The sequence below is a fragment of the Pristis pectinata genome, chromosome 1 (genome assembly GCF_009764475.1).
Source record: "Pristis pectinata isolate sPriPec2 chromosome 1, sPriPec2.1.pri, whole genome shotgun sequence".
NCBI lineage: Eukaryota > Metazoa > Chordata > Chondrichthyes > Rhinopristiformes > Pristidae > Pristis > Pristis pectinata.
Genome location: NC_067405.1, coordinates 112,694,695 through 112,714,321, shown reverse-complemented (window position 1 = coordinate 112,714,321; position 19,627 = coordinate 112,694,695). Strand labels below are relative to the sequence as shown.

At 39.7% G+C, this 19,627-nt stretch overlaps 1 protein-coding gene across 1 annotated transcript; it reads right to left on the bottom strand.

Moving 5' to 3' along the window:
• Nucleotides 1-536: 536 nt before the first annotated feature.
• On the bottom strand, nucleotides 537-17,659 carry LOC127572374 (uncharacterized protein CCDC198-like). Its single transcript, XM_052019561.1, has 6 exons — nucleotides 17,369-17,659; nucleotides 16,775-16,857; nucleotides 14,609-14,695; nucleotides 10,369-10,461; nucleotides 2,600-2,783; nucleotides 537-845 (listed from the first exon to the last, which is right to left on the bottom strand). The coding sequence occupies exons 1-6, from the start codon at nucleotides 17,610-17,612 to the stop codon at nucleotides 601-603; spliced, it is 936 nt and encodes a 311-aa protein (XP_051875521.1). The 5' UTR covers nucleotides 17,613-17,659; the 3' UTR covers nucleotides 537-600.
• Nucleotides 17,660-19,627: the final 1,968 nt, after the last annotated feature.

Here is a 19,627-nt window from a genome sequence, read left to right as displayed (position 1 = left end):
CTACAGGAAGATAGAAATGGACTGATTAGGATAAGCAGCAAATGAAATTCAATCTAGAAATCTGTGAGGTTCTTTATTTGGGGAATGCCAACAAAGCAAGGAAGTACATGATAAATGTTAGAACATCAAGAAGTGTGGAGGAACATTGAAATCTTTGCCTGCATGGCCACAGTTCTCCTCAAGTAGCAGAATAAGCAGTTCAAAAGGCATACACTTAATTATCAGCCACGGCAAAGAGGATAAGCAGCAGGAAGATCATGCTAGAACTGTATTAACTACTAATCAGTCCACACTTACAGTGCCACGAGTAAATTTGGCCACTGGAAGAACAGAGTGGGTAAAGATATAGTGAGCTAAAATGCAACCGTGATAGAGAGGAGGCTTTGGAGGAAGAGATGAAGTTTGTGGAAGTTTCTTAAACTCGTGAGAGGAAGACCACGAAGGGACTGGAAAATAAGAAAGTAATTTTCATTTTAGTTGCAAAATGAGGAGTTGAGTTTGGGTTGAGTATATACAGTTGCTCATATTTGTTTTTAGACTGATTAAACAAATGTTTCTACAACCTTACTGTATTCCTGTAGATCAGCTCAACTTGAACAGCTACAATTCTCGATCAAAGAATTCGTCAATCATTGGGATTCGCTCAGTCTTAGTTCTCATCAGTCTGTGCTGAGATTGACTGGTGTCCATCCAGCAATCCAAGGACTCGTTACTGGAGCTGTTGCTGAAAATGTCCCTCTGTGTCTGATGCTTGCCAAGTTGTTCAGGTATCCTAATGTGGTTACCGTTGCTGAAGTTATTACATACGGAGAGCATTGGTGAAGTCAAGTCATTCCATGAATTACCTAAAGCAAAATAATTATCCAAAATATTACCAGTTTGTTATTTTGTCAAAGTGATACTGTATGCTTCAAAATCTTTAAATAGTAGATTACAGATATTTTGTTCCATTGTGCTGGCGAAATGCACCATAGCCTACAGTGACAGAATGAAAATCAAGTCGATCAGAGCTATGTCAGGTATCCAAACCTCAACATTGTCAGGATCAGCTAATGTAATTAAGCCTGTGATGCCTTTATCTGTGAATTAAAGATGAAACAATGGTCATGGTGCCTTTATGAAACAGAACATTTCTGTGGGCCTGGAAACATCCCCTGAATCCTGTCTGCTCCCACGTTGACCCTGATAAGAAACAAACAATGGCAAGGCTTTCAATCTTTAAGTACTTCTGCTCCCCTTGTAATTTGAATCTCAAGGTTTTAGGGCTTGTCTTCCACTGACCAACCCTACAAGCCCATGTGTTGATCTGCACTCTCATACTTGATGTAAGACATTAATGACCCTTCATTGCTCCTTGTAAGAGGTCAAACATATAAACATTGATACCTCTATGAATTGAAACCTATTGAATATTTAAGGTAAGCTATTCCAAAGTCCTGCAATCAGCCTCATGAAATCTTCTCATAAGACCTTTCATCCTTGCTCCCGACCCCACCCCCAACCTCCACAATTATTGGGATGGACTGAGTTTCAAGAGTAACATGGAGGGGAAAGCAGAGCCCATATTTGTATATCTCAATCTAGTCGAAGGTCTTTCACTATCATTTTACCAGAATTACAAATGAGATTTGCAGGAAGGCCAAATATTTTTGATTCCTTTTCAGAATTCAATAGGATTTATTTCCACAGAGGGATATTAGGACAATGAATAGTTTATCCCTGCAACGGAGGCATGAGTTAAAACAGGATTGAATAACATTGAAAATTAAGACTATCAAAAGACATGGGAAATAGAATTAGAGTAGGTAACTCCATCTGAAGAGCTAACATTAATATATGTCCAGTAGGGCAAATGGTCTCCTTTACAGTAATTTCTCTATTCTGGTTCTTCAACATTTTACACTATGTTCAAACAGTAATTTTCATATATTTTCATGTTTTGCATATCACCCACACCACAAAATACATTCAACCTAATATTTTGTGTGATCACCCACCTAATTCCAAAGGAAGTAGTTCTATTTTGAGGAAGGCTACTTAGTAAGTTTGAGGAAAGAAAACCAAGTAATAATTTTTTTTTCACACACTAATGTCAATTTTGCTATCATTTATGATAATTTAAACCAGCATCTAAGAGCAATAGAGCTAGAAGTTGTTTAGCAACAGAGTTCCTACTTCCCTCATTAGAATACCTACCCACTTACACTTAATGCACAAGCAATTCTTGCAAATTAATTTGAACATGGAAATTTGTTTGACTTTACCTATGTTTCAGTTGTTTGGTTTTCAAAATAAAACTTGTGCTTGAAGTGGAGAATAAGATCAATCCAAGCCAGCAATTGTGCATTTGAAAATATGTGTAAAGCATTCATGCAAAATGGATCATTTCTACAGTAAATCCTCTTTAAAAATGACCCATGCTGTCCAATTTTTCATATGGGAAAGTGTGGAAAATTAACACCAAATACTATTTAAAAACATTGGTGAAGTACTCTAATGGTGCTAAGATCCGACAGCCTTTCCACTATGAACAAGTTCCCATAGAGGTAACAATTTATTAGTGCCTTTGCATTCTATCCAAAAGGAATAATTTACTTGCCATAATCTGCACTGAAAATGTCATTAAGTTCTATTGCAATATGGCATTTATCTTCTTGATGATCATTATTTTGACCTTTTCCCCTTGACTTGTTGGCTCTGTGATCCTTTGTTTTCTGTTTATTATTTTGAGTTTCTTTTTGACGATTTATCATCAGTTCTCCTTGCTCCTGTACATGACTTATCTGTTTAAAGAAATGAATAAAGCCATGACCAATGACAATTATGAGAAAATAATAATAAAATTCTAGACTGTCAAATGAATACAAACTAGGACACATATAAGGAGTATGGCTACAAAATTATGCAGAACTCAAATTATGCTAGATTGTTAAATATGAATTGGCATAGGTTGATTTAATATCACTGCAGGGTTATAATTATCCTTATCTCAGAACCAAAACCAAGGTTATCCTGTCTGCTGTTGCAGTTTTATTACCATTTTGGCAGAATCTCAGATGGCAACAAGGAGGCATACAGAAGTGAGATAGATCAGCTGGTTGAGTGGTGTCGCAACAGCAACCTCGCATACAACGTCAGCAAGACCAAGGAATTGATTGTGGACTTCAGGAAGGGAAGTCGGGAGAACACACACCAGTCCTCATTGAGGCGTCAGTGGTGGAAAGGGTGAGCAGCTTCAAGTTCCTGGGCATCAACATCTCAGAGGATCTATCCTGGGTCCAACACATTGACACAATCACGAAGAAGGCACGCCAGTGGCTCTACTTCATTATGTGCTTCAAGAGATTTCATATGTCACAAAAGACTCTTGCAAATTTCTACAGATGTATGGTGGAGAGCATTCTGACTGGTTGCATCGCCGCCTGGTATGGAGGCTTTGACGTGCAACATCAAAAGAGGCTGCAGAGGGTTGTAGACTTGGTCAGCTCCATCATCGAGGACATCTTCAAGAGGTGGTGCCCCAAGAAGGTGGAATCCATCATTGAGGGCCCTCACCATCTGGGACATGCCCTCTTCACATTACTACCATTGGGGAGGAGGTACACACACACTCAATGTTTTAGGAACAGATTCTTCCCCTCTGCCATCAGATTTCTGAACAGTCCATGAACCCATGAACATTAACTCACTATTCCTATTTTGCACTAACTATTTTTTGTAACTTACAGTAATTTTTATGTCTGGCACTGCACTGCTGCCACAAAAAAACTTCCTCAACATATTTCAGAGGAATTCTGAATTAAATACTTGACTTTGCAAAAAAAAGGATAAAATTTCTGGTCCAGATGGTATAAGTACACACATAGTTAGAAACCACAAAGGACAAAATAAGATTTGCAGTTTATGTATAAATATAAACAAAAGGCTGATAACAGAGCACTGGTACGCAGATAAAGTACTCTAATATGTCAGAAATGAAATAGAACAAAACTCTGGAACAACTGAAAAAATTATGCTGAAAGAAATGATGGATGTATTTTATAATAATAATAATTAAAAAGATGAGAGCTTAGGTTACAAAAGCCTAAGACATGTTTGACAAACCTGACAGAATTCTTTAATGAGATTACAGAGATAGCACATAAAAGTAATGCCAAATTGTCAGATACTCATAGTCTCAAAAGGCTGATGGGAAAGGTTCTGCTTGTGGAATCGGGGAAGAAAGATTTGAAAGGATAGCAAATGGACTTAAAAATAGAAAACAAAATGTAGGCATAGTTATTCAGAAGGGAAGTGACTGGAAAGTGAGGATTTGTAAGCTTCAACATTGGGACCACTAATAGTTGTAATAAACATGATTTAGACATGGGAATAAGTAACTTAATTTCAAAATCTCCAGATGATGCCAAACTTAGAAAGATCAGGGTGGTGGGATATGGGGGATGAGATAATAGTGAGGAAGAATGCAACATTATACAAAAAAAATCATTGGTGAAATTGCAAACTGAACAGTTATGTGTCACATTAACACAGATAAATGTGAGGTAATCCAATTTGATAGGAAAAAATTGAAACTTTTGAAATAAAGAAGCAAAGTAATCTTGGAGCTCATGTGAAAATAATCTTTAAAAGCAGCATTGCAGGTCAGCAAAGCAATTAAAATGCCAACAAAGAAATGGGAAAAATGAAATTATGTATGAAGTTTTAATATGGCGAAGAAGTTATGTTAAACTTGCATAAGACCTGGAACAGTGGCACAGTTTTGGTCTCCAAATGGTATAAAAGCACTGAAGAAAGTATAAAAGGATTTACAAACCTACATCAGAACTGAGAGATTTCAGCTGCTGAGAAAGATTGATCAGGTTGGATCAGAAAAGAGACTTAAAGAGACCTGACAGAATACTTTTGTGCGAATAACGGAACAGTGCATATGTGGAGAAAATGTTCCCACTTTTGGAAGAATCCAAAGCTAGGAATTATAAATTCATGAGAGTTGTTTTTAATCATGTGGGGAAAATAAAGATTTTTTTTAATTCCATGGAGGGACTGTTAAAATCTGGATGTGTTTGAGGCAAATATCTCAGATGCCTTCAAAAGAAGACAACAAAGAATTGCATTCTATAGCACCTTTCACAATTTTAGGAGGTCCCAAAGTGCCTTACAACCAATTAAGTACTTTTTTAACTACATATTGAGTGAGATATGAAAAATTTTGATTATGTTTTACATAAAGTCATAGCGTCAAAAAGAGATACTGCATGGAAAGGGGCCCCAAATCTGTGCCAACCATCAACCATCCATTTAAACCAATCCTACATTAATCCAATTTTTTTTAATTGTCCACACCTTCTTAGCAACTCCCCCTAGATTCTACCACTTGCTTGCACATTAGGAACAGTTTATAGTGGCCAACGCATACAGCATTGGGATGTAGGAGGAAACCAGAGGAAAACCATGTGGTCACAAGGAGAACGTGCAAACTCCACACGGACCGCACCTGAGGTCAGTATTAAACCCAGGTCTCTGACACTGCGAGGCACTGGTTGTGCTAGCAGTGCAATTGTGCTGCCCAACAAAGTGTTAACTAACTCCTTCTTTATATTTACTTAATAATTTCAAGTATAACCAATTATGCAATATGATCAAGCGACAGATACTGTGGAATCCATCCTATTTACAATTCAGAGCATCAAAGAACAATAACACAGAACATTTTGTGCACGTGCAATTTATTTTCTAGTCAGCGAGCCTTGCTCAACGTTAATTTTAGACAACAAAGCTTCAATCAGGAAGATAAGGAATAGGAACAGGAGTAGATAGTATGGTCCTTTGAGCAAACTTTGACATCTGATAAGATCATAGCTGATCTGATTTTAGACTCAATTCCTCATACTCCTGCAAATTGTTCTCCCTTGACTGCACTTAAAAGGTATGATGAGAGTGCAATGGTTAAATTACTAGACAAGTAATTCTGAGGCCTGGACTAACATTCAGAGACTATTGTCCAAATCCCACCAGGGCAACTGTGGAATTTATTTTCAGTTAGTAATCTAGAATTTTTCTAGAAGTAACTGGTTATCAGCAAAGATGAACGCAAAACCACTGAGTTGCTGTAAAAACCCATTGTGTTTTCTAATGAGTAGAAATCTGCAATCCTCACTCACTTGTATGACACTACAATTGGGTTAAATGGGACTCAGAACACATCTGGCAGTTCTAAACTGAGCATCCATGAAGTGCTGTGGACCACAGCAGCAAGAAAAATGTACATCACAATCTGTAAGCATCAGGTCTAACATATCCCTCATTCTACTGTTAAAATCATGTCAGAGGATCAACCCTGGTTCTATGAGAAGTACAGAATGGCATGCCAGGAACAACACCAGAAGAATGAGGTGCCAATCTGCTAAAGCGAGGTGCCAATCTGCTAAAGCTGTAATCCTTGACTACATATGTGTTAAACAACATACATTTGACACACCTAATCAATCTCACAACCAATGGATTAGATTATGGTGAGGAGAAGGTCAAGTAGGTTTATCTTGTATGTGGATTCACTCACAACCTATCACAGATCTAAATTAAATTTTAAATTTTACTTACAGCGTGGTAACAGGCCCTTCCGGCCCAATGAGTCTGTGCCGCCCATTTTAAACCCATATTAACCTACCCGTATGTCTTTTTGAATGTGGGAGGAAACCGGAGCACTTGGAGGAAACCCACGCAGACACGGGAGAATGTACAAACTCCTTACAGACAGCGACGGGAATCAAACCCTGACCACTGGCACTGTAATAGCGTCGCACTAACTGCTACGCTACCGTGCCGCCCTGATTAGGTCACCTAATCAGTCAACTCTCAAATCATCAGCCAAGTGCTTGATGATGTGCAATCAAGAATCTCTATAGAACTCCGGTTAGGCTGCATTTAGAGTACTGCGTGCAATTCTGGTCACCTCACTATAGGAAGGATGTCAAGGCTTTAGAGAGGTGCAGAGGAGGTTTACTAGGATGCTGCCTGGATTAGAGGGCATGTGCTATCAGGAGAGGCTGGACAAGTTTGGGCTTTTTTCTCTGGTGCAGCAGAGGCTGAGGGGTGATCTGTTGGAAGTGTATAAAATTATGAAGGGCATAGATAGGGTGGAAAGCAATATCATTTTCCATTACTGACCAATCCAATACCAGAGGGCATGCATTTAAGGTGAGAGGGGGTAGGTTCAGAAGAGACATGAGGGGTACATTTTTTTACTCAGAGAGTGGTGGATGCCTGGAATCCGTTGCCTGACAGGGTGGTGGAGGCAAATTTATTGGAGGCTTTTAAGAGGGGCTTCGATGAGCACATGAATGATAGGAAAATGGAGGGATATGGGCATTCTGTAGGTAGGAGGGATTGGCTATGTCGGCACAAGATTGTGGGCTGAAGGTTCTGTGCTGTAGTGTTCTATGTTCTAAGTAGCTCCTACTTAACAATAATCTATTCACCAATGCCCAGTTTTGGTTTTGCCAGGACCAAAGAGCTGAATTCCTGATGTGACAGTGCCTCTCCCAGATGTCAGTGTAGCATCAATGAGCACTGACAAAAATGGTTAATGGGCATTAAGATGTGAACACTCCAATGGTTGGAGTCATACCTCAAAGGAAGATAGTTGTAGTTTTTGGAGGTCAATCATCAAAGGCTCAGAACGTGACTACAGGAATTCTTCTAGGGAATTTCCCATGGCCAACCATCATCAGCAGCCCAATCAATGACCTACCTTCCATCATAAAAGTGAGAAGTGGGATTGTTGACCACTAACTGGACAATGCTTAATTCTATTTGGAAATCCTCAACAGTCCATGCCTGAATACAACAAGACATTGTCAACATTCAAGCATGAACTGGTAATGGGCAAATAATACTTGTGCCACAATAGTGCCAGACAATGACCATCTCAACAAGAGAGTCTAACTATCTAGCTTTGATATTCAATGGTATTACCATCTCTGGATTTCCCCACCATTAACATTCTAGTGGACACCATGGAACAGAAACTCACCTGGTCCAGCCATATAAATACTGTGCCTGCAAGTGCAGGTTGGAGGCTGGGTACCCCGTAGCAAATGATTCATCTCCTGACACCCCATCATCTACAATGCACGAAGATAGATTATTTTACACTTGTCTGGATGAGTGCAATTCCAATAACTCTAAGAAGCTTGACACCATCCAAGACAAAGCAATCTGCTTGATCAATACCCCATCCAGCACCCTAAATATTCACTCCCTCCAACAATAGTGCAGAATAGCAATAGTGTGCATTATCTACAAAATGCAACACCACCTGCAAGTTTCTCTCCAAGTGGTTTAATATTCAGATGTGGAAATATATCACCGTTCCTTCATCGTCACTAGTTCTAAGTAATAAAACTCCCTGCCCCAGCAACACTGGACTTCTGCCTGTTTAAGGAAGTGGCTCGTCACCAGTTTCTTTTGAGCAATTAGCTCAGGCAATAAATACTAGCCTTGCCAGTGACACCCAGAAGCCGAAAACTGAATTTAAAAAAAAGTTGAAGGCACCAATTGATTCTGTTTCCTTTAACACTTCTACATTCACCTGACTCGGGGCAATGAGCAAGGTGACTCTCCTGCTGCAATGGGGTCCTCTGATACCTCCAACATTCTAAAACCATACCTGTGGATTGAACCCAAATTGCTGGAGCTATGCAGCAGCAGCACTACTTACTGTGTTACTGTACCTCCTGGTGTCTCTGGTTCTTTCCAGGTTGGTGGAGGTAACAGAGGCATACTACTCAAGGAGTTCCACATTCATCTTCTTCTTCTTTGGTGGGAGGCACCAGGCAGAGCAACCACAGGGGATTCTCAAGGATTGTTGAGGGTGCAAAGAACTATCAATTGCACCCAAATTGCCTTGAGGACATGAAACAAAAACCTTGAGATCTAAAGAGGGCATCATTCCTCCAATGTCTATTTGGCTTATCACATTTTTAAGTCTGAAAAATAATGTGAACCCCCCGATACCTAGCTAACAGCTGGCTCCTGGGAATTTGGAAAATCTGCTAAATATCCAGCCGCACAAGCTGGTCCAAAGAGACACAGAGATGAATGTGCAAAATTGGAAGCCATGCTGCCACATGCATTGATAAAGGGCAGATGACATTTCCATTGCCTGTGTTGTTCCAGAGACACCATGCTTAATAGTGCAATTTACTATTTTGAGTCCTGCAAAACATGATGATTGGGCAATTAAGCAAACTCAGGCCTCACTTAGGAGCTCAGGAGTTGGGTAAGATAAAGCATCAAGAAAAAGAGGATAGTGGGAGCAATGTCAGGACTTTCACATCACATAGTTAAGGAACAACAGTGAGCACAAAACTTTTAATGAAAGAAGTCTAAATCTGATCCCTACAGAAAATAGAGCAATCTATGATTTCATGCAGTTAGGTTTGGATAATGTTTAGGCAAGGGTAATGGGCGGCGTGTAATATTCAGATTAAATTTTGCCAGGGTGCAATTTTCTCCTGCAATACAGAGTCTAACTACCGTACATTCAACAACACGACCTTTGCCAAATACCTTGCTCTCATTAATCTGTCAGTCACCATTCATCAGAAACTTATCTGGACCATCCAAATAATTGCTGTGGCTAAAAAAGCAGATCAGAGGTTTGTTAATCTGTGATAAGCAACTCAATTCCTGCTTCCCAGAGCCTTTCCACCACAGATAAGCCAAAGACTAAACTCTCACCATTTGGCTGGCTGAATGCAGTGCTAACACCAATCAAAGAGTTTGATTTTATCTGGGACAAAGCATTCCATCTGAAAGGCAAACTAAACACTGGATTAAATGTTCCTTGTTTCCACTTCTAGCTCACCATGGCTGCAACATGTGTCACCTAAAAATGCACTGCCTCAGACTAACAAGTCTTCTTCTTTTGCACTCAGCAAATCCATAACTTCTACCACTTAGAAGGTTGAGGATAGAAAAAGCACAGGAACACCACCACCTGCAAACTGATCTCCAAGTTACACATCTCAATGTTCCTTCATTGTCACTGGGTTAAATACTTCCTTACTTCATAATATGGAATGCAGCAGTTGAAGGAAGCAGTTCATCAAACCTTCTTAATAAAATTTAGCTTGGTCACTAAGTGAACTATCAAACATACTAAACAGTAGCATCACTGAGCACACAGTAACAAATATTTATATTTGAGGTAGCTAATAAAGCTAACTCCCAGGCTTTGTGGTACTCCCAATGACTCTACAGAGAGATCTGGCTTGCCATCTTGGTTTCTACCTGCACCACTGTAAATAGTTTATTATTACAAAAATATTTACAAAAGCTATTTGATGATTAAGAGAAACTGACCTCTTGCTGCCTTATCTTTTCATATTGCATCTTCTCAATTTGTTGTCGTCTCCTGGAAAATTGCTTTGCGATTTCTGCTTGTATTTCTTGTGCCTGTTAAAAGTAAGAAGTGGCGATTGTGATAAGATTTTACATTATAGTAGAGAGAATACTGAATACAGGGAATTATATGTAATCATTTCTGAACATGCGATGTAATCTCTCAGCAACATTATAAAATGTATCAGACTAAAACATTCTATACTTAATAATCTGAATATCTGTAACTGTCTATTATTGTAAAAGTTAAGGTGGTGGAAATATCAGTACATTATTCACAAACCACATGAATTACCAATGTGGAAGGGCATTAGTTCATATTAATTTGTCCATCTGCAGAGATCCACAAGTTCTCTTATTGAAGCATTAAATTTTTTTCGAATCTAAGTTTTCTTTCTTTAACAATCTATTCCACACATTGATCCCTTCTTCTCACTGGTTGAATATGATCACCTTTTTCATTATTCTAGTATTTTACCAAATTATCAGTAGAGATAAGCTTAATCCTGGAAGTTGATTCTATTACTTTACATGTAATGGAACTAAGATTAATGGACCTGAAGTTATCTAAGTCTGCCATCCTTTGAAGGTAGAATTCGTAATTCAGTAGTGGGAATGTATTTAACAGGGCAAGTCCACCTTTTCATTTATTTTATGCGTGGATTTTTACATTTGAAAAATAAAGGAATATTAACTGTGTTTACTGTATGCTCTGACTCATGAGCCTGTATATTACTCTGGTCTTCGTAGAGAAACTTCTTTCCCAACTTTTATTTAGTTCTGGATGGGAATAAATGGCAAATTTAGAAAGGATGACTTCTTAAAAAACTGTACTTTTTCCACTGATCTTTCAGAATTGATAATTAATATACAATTATTTCAACCACCATGAGGATAATATTGCATCTTCAATGAATAAGGCTACTGATATTTTTGTTAACAAAGAAAATGAGTGTAATTAAGAAACCTGATCTCAAAACTATCAGTGAAATCTTTGAATACTATGCAACACAAACTGAAGTTGATCATTTGTCATGAAAATCCAAAGATCCCAAATTTAGAAACATAAAATGCAAATCTCAAAATACTAGGTAACATGCCAGAATTCTATGTATCAAGTGTGAAAATAGACTTAAAACATACCACTTTCTGAGAAAGAGCTGTTGGCATGCAATGTTCTCATCAATTCTTTACGTAGTAAATCACTTCCGTGACTGTTCTACAAATGTACTTCATTCACTAGAAAGACCTTTGGGATATTCTGAGGTTATGAGAAGTGCCAGATAAATGCTAATTTTCTTCTTCCAACTTGAGAACACTCTCCGTCATCACTGCAGCACCATATGCATTTCCCAAATCTATCCTATTTGTGCTTTCTTTCATAAAATTTCCATCAGTGTTTACTTTTGAGCAATTCTATGTCACAAGACCATATCCACCTGGAACTATATTGTGACTGCACCAAATTTTTGCAGGAACCTTAAGGCTTGAGAGAGGGGAGATCTTTGCATCACCAAATTTGGATCTAGATCCTTACAGTAGATAAGTGGTAGACAATGTAATACATTCAGTTGCTTTCTGGCATTCAATAGTAACCTCTAAATATTTTTAAGAAATTTTAGCAATTTTAAAGCACACCTATAAAATATTTCAGTTTTTACATAATCTGAGGATCACATTGTTATGTTACACACCAGTGGCAATGTTCTATTTTCCTCCAAATATTTAACAACTCTTCATTTCTAGCAGAAATCATTAAAGACCTATTGTACGCAGATTGTCTGCTTTGAGTATGCTGCAGGATGTGATCCAAAGGAAAGAAAGGGAAGTGAAATACTAAATAATTTAATCATAAATATTGTCCACAGTCATAAAACAACAATGTATTGAAAGAAAGAGTTTTATAGAATCAATAACATTCTAATATACAAAAAAGCTAGGGGCCTTAGTTTCAAATATGCCCATGTCCTGTGAACGAGTTTTGTTAGATCCTGTCACTGACATAGAGATTCAATTATTACAAGTCTGGACTGGAAATAGGATTACAACACTATGGCTTGGAAATTGATCTACTCTCCTGAAAGCATAACCATTTCAGCCAAGAGCTTGCCAGTGTAAGAATAAGTACATAAGAAACAGGAGCAGGAGTAGGCCCATCTGGCCCATCAAGCCTGCTCCGCCATTCGATAAGATCATGGCTGATCTGGCCGTGGACTCAGATCCACCTACCTGCCTTTTCCTCATAACACTTAATTCCCCTACTATGCAAAAATCTATCTAATTGTGTCTTAAATATATTTAATGAGGTAGCCTTTACTGCTTCCCTGGGCAGAGAATTCCATAGATTCACTACTCTCTGGGAAAAGCAATTTCTCCTCATCTCTGTCCTAATCTAGTCCCCCGAATCAGGAAACAACCTTCCTGCCTCTTATCTTATCTATCCCTTTCATAATTTTATGTGTTTCTATAAGATCCCCTCTCATTCTTCTGAATTCCAGCGAGTGTAGTCCCAGGAAAACCAATCTCTCCTCATAAGCTAACCCCCTCATCTCCAGAATCAACCTAGTGAAACTTCTCTGCACCGCCTCCATAGTCAGTATATCTTCCCTCAAGTAAGGAGACCAGAACTCCATGCAGTACTCCAGATGCAGCCTCACCAGTACTCTCTACAGTTGCAGCATAACCTCCCTGCTCTTAAATTCAATCCCTCCAGCAATGAAGGCCAACATTCCATTTGCCTTCTTGATAACCCGTTGCACCTGCAAACCAACCTTTTGTGATTCATGCACAAGCACTCCCAAGTCTCTCTGCACAATAGCATGCTGCAATCTTTCACCATTTAAATAATAATCTGATCTTCTAATTTTCCTTCCAAAGTGGATGACCTCACATTTACCAACATTGTACCCCATCTGGCAGACCCTTGCCCATTCACTTAACCTATCTATATCTCTCTGCAGACTCTCTGCATCCTCTGCACAATTTGCTTTTCCACTCAATTTAGTGTCATCAGCAAACTTGGATATGCTACACTCAGTCCCCTCTTCCAAATCGTTAATGTATATCATGAACAGTTGTGGGCCCAGAACTGACCACCCCCCGTAGCACCCTGCTCACCACTGATTGCCAACCAAAGAAACACCCATTTATCCCAACTCTCTGCCTTCTATTGGTTAACCAATTCTTTATCCATGCTACTATCTTACTCCCAACTCCATGCATCCTTATCTTATGGATAAGTCTATTATGCGGCACCTTATCGAACGCCCTCTGGAAATCCAAGTATACAACATCCACCTGTCCCCCCCATCCACTGCGCTCATTATATCCTCAAAGAATGTAGAGCCCAAATGCTGATAATCAACTGGATTTTCCTTCTCTCAATACAGTCTGCAAAGGAAAATATGGCAAGTCCGGGACCAGGACCAGAATGTTCAAAGGGACTGGAGAGCCATTGGTCAGGGATCAAAAGAATCTGATGGACAGTGGCCAGAAATCAAAGCCTAGGGGACAATGTGGTAACTGAAGATCTAGGCACAGGAACATGTGGGGAATGGGCAGCTAGAGCTGGAAGCCATGGATGGAATATAATTGAACATGAAATCTCAGAGGTAGCTGGAGATTGGGCCCTGGTAAAGAGTGGAGAAAGAGATACCAGAGTGGGTCACCAGATCAGAGATCTGATGGCATTGGGAGAGCAGGGATCTTAATAAAAATTAAAGGACACCTACCTTGGTTAGATTGCTAACACTCCTCCTTCAAACAATGAGGCAGCCACACTATTAAAACATGCTGTTTCATAAATGACCAACAACAAAAGGTCCTCTGAAAAATGTGATGTAATTGCCCAGATAGTTCTCCAAAGGAGCATCACAGGGGGAATGGCATCATACATTGCATGACTGATATAGAAATCATCTTATTGATGCAAGAGTGATTCTTGCCCAGAAGTGGTCAGTCAAATTTCCAGAAGAGCACAATTTGTCCCAGAAAATATCACAATTGCATTCCACTCTTCTCTAATTTATTAGAAATAGGTGATTTTTCAGATGCATGCCACTGAAAACAAAACCAGCTCTGTATCCAATTTTCCAATATCTCTACATTGCCTGGTCCTTGACAGAGATTAATCAAATTATCTCTATAGTTCAAACATTATTGCAGGGTACTTGATGTGTTCATTTGATGTGGAATACTTCACCTGTACTTTGCGTACATTTGCTGCCCGCTGCTTTTCCAGAAGCTTCTCTGATGTGATCACTGCACACCCACTGATGGGTTCAAGTCTCTGAAATGTAAAAAATAAAACAAATCCTCATGTTAATATTTTTGCTTATGCATAGCTTATGTTTAAAGTAGTGACATCTTTTCTCAGTAAGTGATGCTAGCAAAATATGGGCCTGCTTTTAAGCCTCAAATGTCACTTCTCTGGAATCTGTAAGTAATGTATTTATTGCCCCTCGTTGCTGGACAGTGATCTACAAAGAGAATTAGCGCCACATTTGAAGCTTTGTTTTCTCAAAACACACAGATTCTATTGTGGTCATCTTTTTTGTATGGTTTCTTTTGTATTATCACTTTTATATCTTCCGGTCATCATTGGACTCCCTGACGAGAATTTCCCTATTTGGGACTTGGAAAGAAGAAATGGATCACTGACAGGATACTGATCAGGTCAGGATGTATGAGAGGACAGCCTGTGTGCCCACCCTTTAGTCAACACATGGGTTTCTGCAGCCAGTGGTGACCTGACCTCACATTGACAGATAATTAATGCAGAGCAGATAAAGACTCAGAGGAATTAGAACATTATGAGGAAGCTCCCACTTGTGCAAATATGAGCTTCAAACACCTTCCCCTGGTACTATGGAAATGCACATCACGTACAAATAAAGTGAATATCCAGTATTACAGGTCAATTTTATGGGGAACTATTCTTAACAAGAAATGTAAAATTTACCAAGTGTTGAAACCAGTGTGGAATGTCCATTCAATTTCTACTTAGATTCCAGCCACACCCTTTTCCTTTTCACTTGGGAAAGGGACTTCCAGGCTTGAAGTCTTGTGTGCTATTACTGTTGAATATTATAGCACTGATTTTACAAATGTCTCCTTTCAGCATGCTGTCCCAACCCATCAAGAGTCGTCATTTGAACAACTGGTTCTTCGAAGCATAAAGATTCCTACTGAATGAACTGAGAAGAATTTGTAAAATAGGGTGACTTTGTGTTAAAAGTACTTCAAAAGTACTTTAAAAGTACTCTGGAAGCCCAAAGTTTCAAAAGAATAGAAGCCTTTTCACTTTGGACAGTGGTATTTTAGTGTATGGTAACATAGAACCTTGTAACAGGAACAGTACTGACATTCAAGACATAATAACAGCATATGCATTGTACAGCCAAGTATAGTATATATAGACATTGTTGTCATGTAGGAAACATGGCAGCCAATATGCACACAGCAAGTTCCCACCAACAGTAATATTATGAGTAAATAATCTTATTTTAGATATGTTGAATGAGGGATAAAGAAGCTGTGTAAAGAATTGAGGCACAACTAACTTCGGACCTGGGCCGCTGTCAATCCACATTGTAAGCTGGCATTCTTATTGTCGGTTTTATGTTGTCTACCTTATGTAAACCCGAAGATCTGGATAGTTTTATACTGGTGCTGCCCATTCACTAATAGAGCTATTAGTAACAGTGACCAGAAATTAGCAGAAGTTACTGGGAGGGTGTATTCTAAATGTTATTTATAATTCATAAAAATAAAATACTCGAATACTACCGCTCCCTCAGAGAAACCGAAAAATGTTCCACAACAAATCTTCGGAAACCAATCCGGTAATGCTTTTACAGCAGATATGAACACCGATCGCACCTATTCAAACAATAGATTTAGAGGTGCAGATAGAGTTAGGTATAGAGATGTTGAGTATCCACTCAAGCCGATGACCAGTAACAGGAAGTTTGAATATTTTTATATCATGAAGATTAACGCCGTAAAATGGAGGTTTTTGACTGAAGAGCTTATTTAGAACGATTTTATTAACGGATTTAAAAAGTAGGAAAATAAGGTTTAGGCTTTTTCTTTCAGTGAAGTATTAAATATATGAATTAAAAACTAGAGTTAGAATAGGGAGTTTAGACCGCAAAGAGTCATCTTTAATAAATGCAAAATTGGCTTTTATTTCAATCTCTCTGTTTGAGATTTGACGTGATACAAAACTAGTCGATGTAATTTCAGTCCGGTACTGGCTGATGTCTAAAACTTCCTTCTGTTTGTCGCTTTTATTTTACTGTTTAATTATTATGGAGCTCACCCAGTATCGAAAAATATCAAACACAACCCAGAATATTTCACCGACCTGAAATCTGCGAGGAGGGTGTTTTTTTATTATACTGGTTTCCCCGCCGTCCACATTAACATCAAACGAGATGGCCCTGGGTACTTAAAAGAAGGAGACAGTTGGCAAAAAGGAAAACATATCTCCGTGAAATCTCCTGTCAAACATTAACGGCATAGGAATTACGATTTCTAGGATTAGGGCTAAGAAAACCACATCGATGTGCAAATCTGTGCAATAATTAACAAATTTATACGCACCCCAAGTAAATATTAACTAATCTATGCGTTCCACGATCCAAGGGAGATTCTATTGAACTGGAAAAAATAGAGGTCAACCGAGTTTGAGTGTCTACTGCATGCAAAAAGTAGTTATTTGCAGAAAAGATTGCTCCTCAACACAACGACAAAAAAATGCATATGAGTAAATGATCTTGGAAATACACACGTGGGCTTCACGCATTTCTTTCACTTAGTGCAAGCGGTTCGTAGCAAATGAACTTCAGTTTCTGACGTTTTGCAATGTTTAAAAGCCCGCAGGTAGAGTTCGAGCATCCCCTGGGACCAGCTGCTGGGAGTTGCGAGCGGTCAGTCAGTGCGTCAGGTGCCCACTCACCTTGCCGGAGGCTGGGCAGCGCGCCGGTAATGTGCCGCGCGGGCAGCCTCTCCTTGAGCGGAGGAAGGTCGCTTCTCCTCGGCTTTGAAGTTTCGTGCGACCCGCCGTGTCTCAGACGCTCCCCGTCCGCACCACTGCCAGGGCCGCGGCGCCCGGACAATGTGTCCAAACCGGCCGCCTCGTTCGCGGGAACCGGCGTCACCTTGATCACCTTGCGCGGGACTTTGGACGAGCCTAAACCCATGTTCTCACGGGCTGACTAAAGCATCCAGTCCGGGGTACCTCTCGCACTGCCTGGTGAGTTTCGGTGGGGTGTGTGGGCACGTACGTCGGGTTTTATTATCCAGATGGGTTTGAGGATTAAAGTGCAACAATCCGGCGGGAGTGCGGCAGCGCGCGACCCTTTCTCGGCGCGGCCCGGGTTGCCCGGGCAACGCCGCGCGCGCTCCGGGGCTGCGCGCCGACTATTGTGCCCCGTTACAAAGTAACCAGCGCACGTTAAAGGGTCGGCGCGGAGGCAGCAAGCCTGGTAAACGGGCAACTCAGTCACGCCTGGGCTTAACCCCAGGGCCTGGTAAGGCGCCTTGCCTCTTTGGCCATTTCTGTCTTTCCCATTACAAAATAGAGACGATATTAGTACAGTTTTTTTGGTTTGTCCTGCCAACAGTTAACTAGTAAAGGGCATTTCCCACCCCGCCCGTGTGCATCCGCCTTCTTCAGATCCAGGATGATTTCAGTTTATCAATCACATTCTATTTCCCAATTTTTCTGAAGACCTCTTTTCCCATTAGGGTGCCACACAGCTGAGGGGGCAGTAAACCCCCATTAAATCAGGGACAGACCTACAAACCCTTATCAACAAAATACCTGCTGGGAGGTTTACCCGTGAGTGCTTAGGGGGACATAGAAATGGATACACAACAAATTCTGCAGATGCTGGAATCTGGAGCAATACACAAAAGGTGCTGGAGGAACTCAGCAGGTCAGGCAGCATCTATGGAGGGAAATAAACAGTCGATGTTTCAGGCCGAGACCCTTCATCAGGACTGGAACACATCCAGGACTGGATACAAATCAGTCCTTTGATTCCATCTGACTGTCAGAACCATGGCTGATCTGTTTCTCATTTACCCACTACCTTTCCAGTTCACTTGGTAGCCTTTTCTAATAAAACTCTATTCATCAGTCTTGAACATTTTAGCAACTACAATATTTTGGGAGTATTATAAATTTTCACTCACCTTGCCATCTGATTTCAATGTGTAATGTTCTCAATGTGTAATGTCCCAATCACAAGTCTTACTGTACCCACCATACTGGATTCCTCACTTGAAAGAAAAACTTGATTTCCAAAGGAATACAAACCAAGTTTATGCAATGTTTCTTAATAATTTACCATTTAATCCATGGCATCATTCTGTTGAATCTGCAATGTACTCCATTCAAAATTGTGTGAAAGTTCAATGCACAATATTGAATACAATGCTGCAGACAGGGTCAGACCAAATCTTTATATGATTGAACTATTGTTTACCCACCTTTGAATTCCAGAGCAATTGAGATCAGGATCAACACTTTATTAACCGTTGTAATTTTTGTACTTGTATGCCAGTTTTTAGTGTTTTGCATACCTGAACACATACATCCCCTTGCTCCTCCACAGCTCCAGCCTCTAACAATTAAGAGACTGTTCAATGTCCCCCCCTCCCCCATAGATACAAAGCAGATATTCTCAGAATCCCTGGCAATGAACTTATAACTTATTATCTCATTTACACAAAGCTTTCCAATCAATTATGGCCTCAAAGCTTCACACACAGTAGCCTGATTTTGAATTGTTTCTATATTTTCTGCATAGAGATACTATAAACATGACAAAAGCCATGGAAGCACAATATTTAAGTTCCTTTATCCATTAATCCAAGGTCAGAAGTAAACAAAATATTATGGTAGCATGTTGACCTTATGTTTTCTACACTTCATGTTCATCATTTCTGGGATGTTTTGTCTTGGTATTTGGCACCAGACTTTTTTTTTGCAACCTACCTTCGTGCTGTTTTTCTCTTGCTTTATCACACATCGTCACTCCTGTCTCTTCATGTATTTTTCTATTAACATTCATTGTATTCTTTCTGAATATCCTATGGAGTCTCCCCGAGCCCAATCGTGAAGCAGTAGAACTTCTGTGACAAGATCTGAGAACATTATATAGTTACCTAGCTCTTCAAAAACTGCCTAGAGTAGCTTGTTGACAATAAA

Coding starts and splice junctions, on each gene's coding strand:
- LOC127572374 (XM_052019561.1), bottom strand. CDS start 17,612: ATGGGTTTAGGCTCGTCCAAAGTCCCGCGCAAGGTGATCAAGGTGACG. Junction 16,858..17,368: donor GCTGCCCAGCCTCCGGCAAG/GTGAGTGGGCAC, acceptor CCTTCTTTTAAG/TACCCAGGGCCATCTCGTTT. Junction 2,784..10,368: donor AAAAGATAAGGCAGCAAGAG/GTCAGTTTCTCT, acceptor TTCTTTAAACAG/ATAAGTCATGTACAGGAGCA.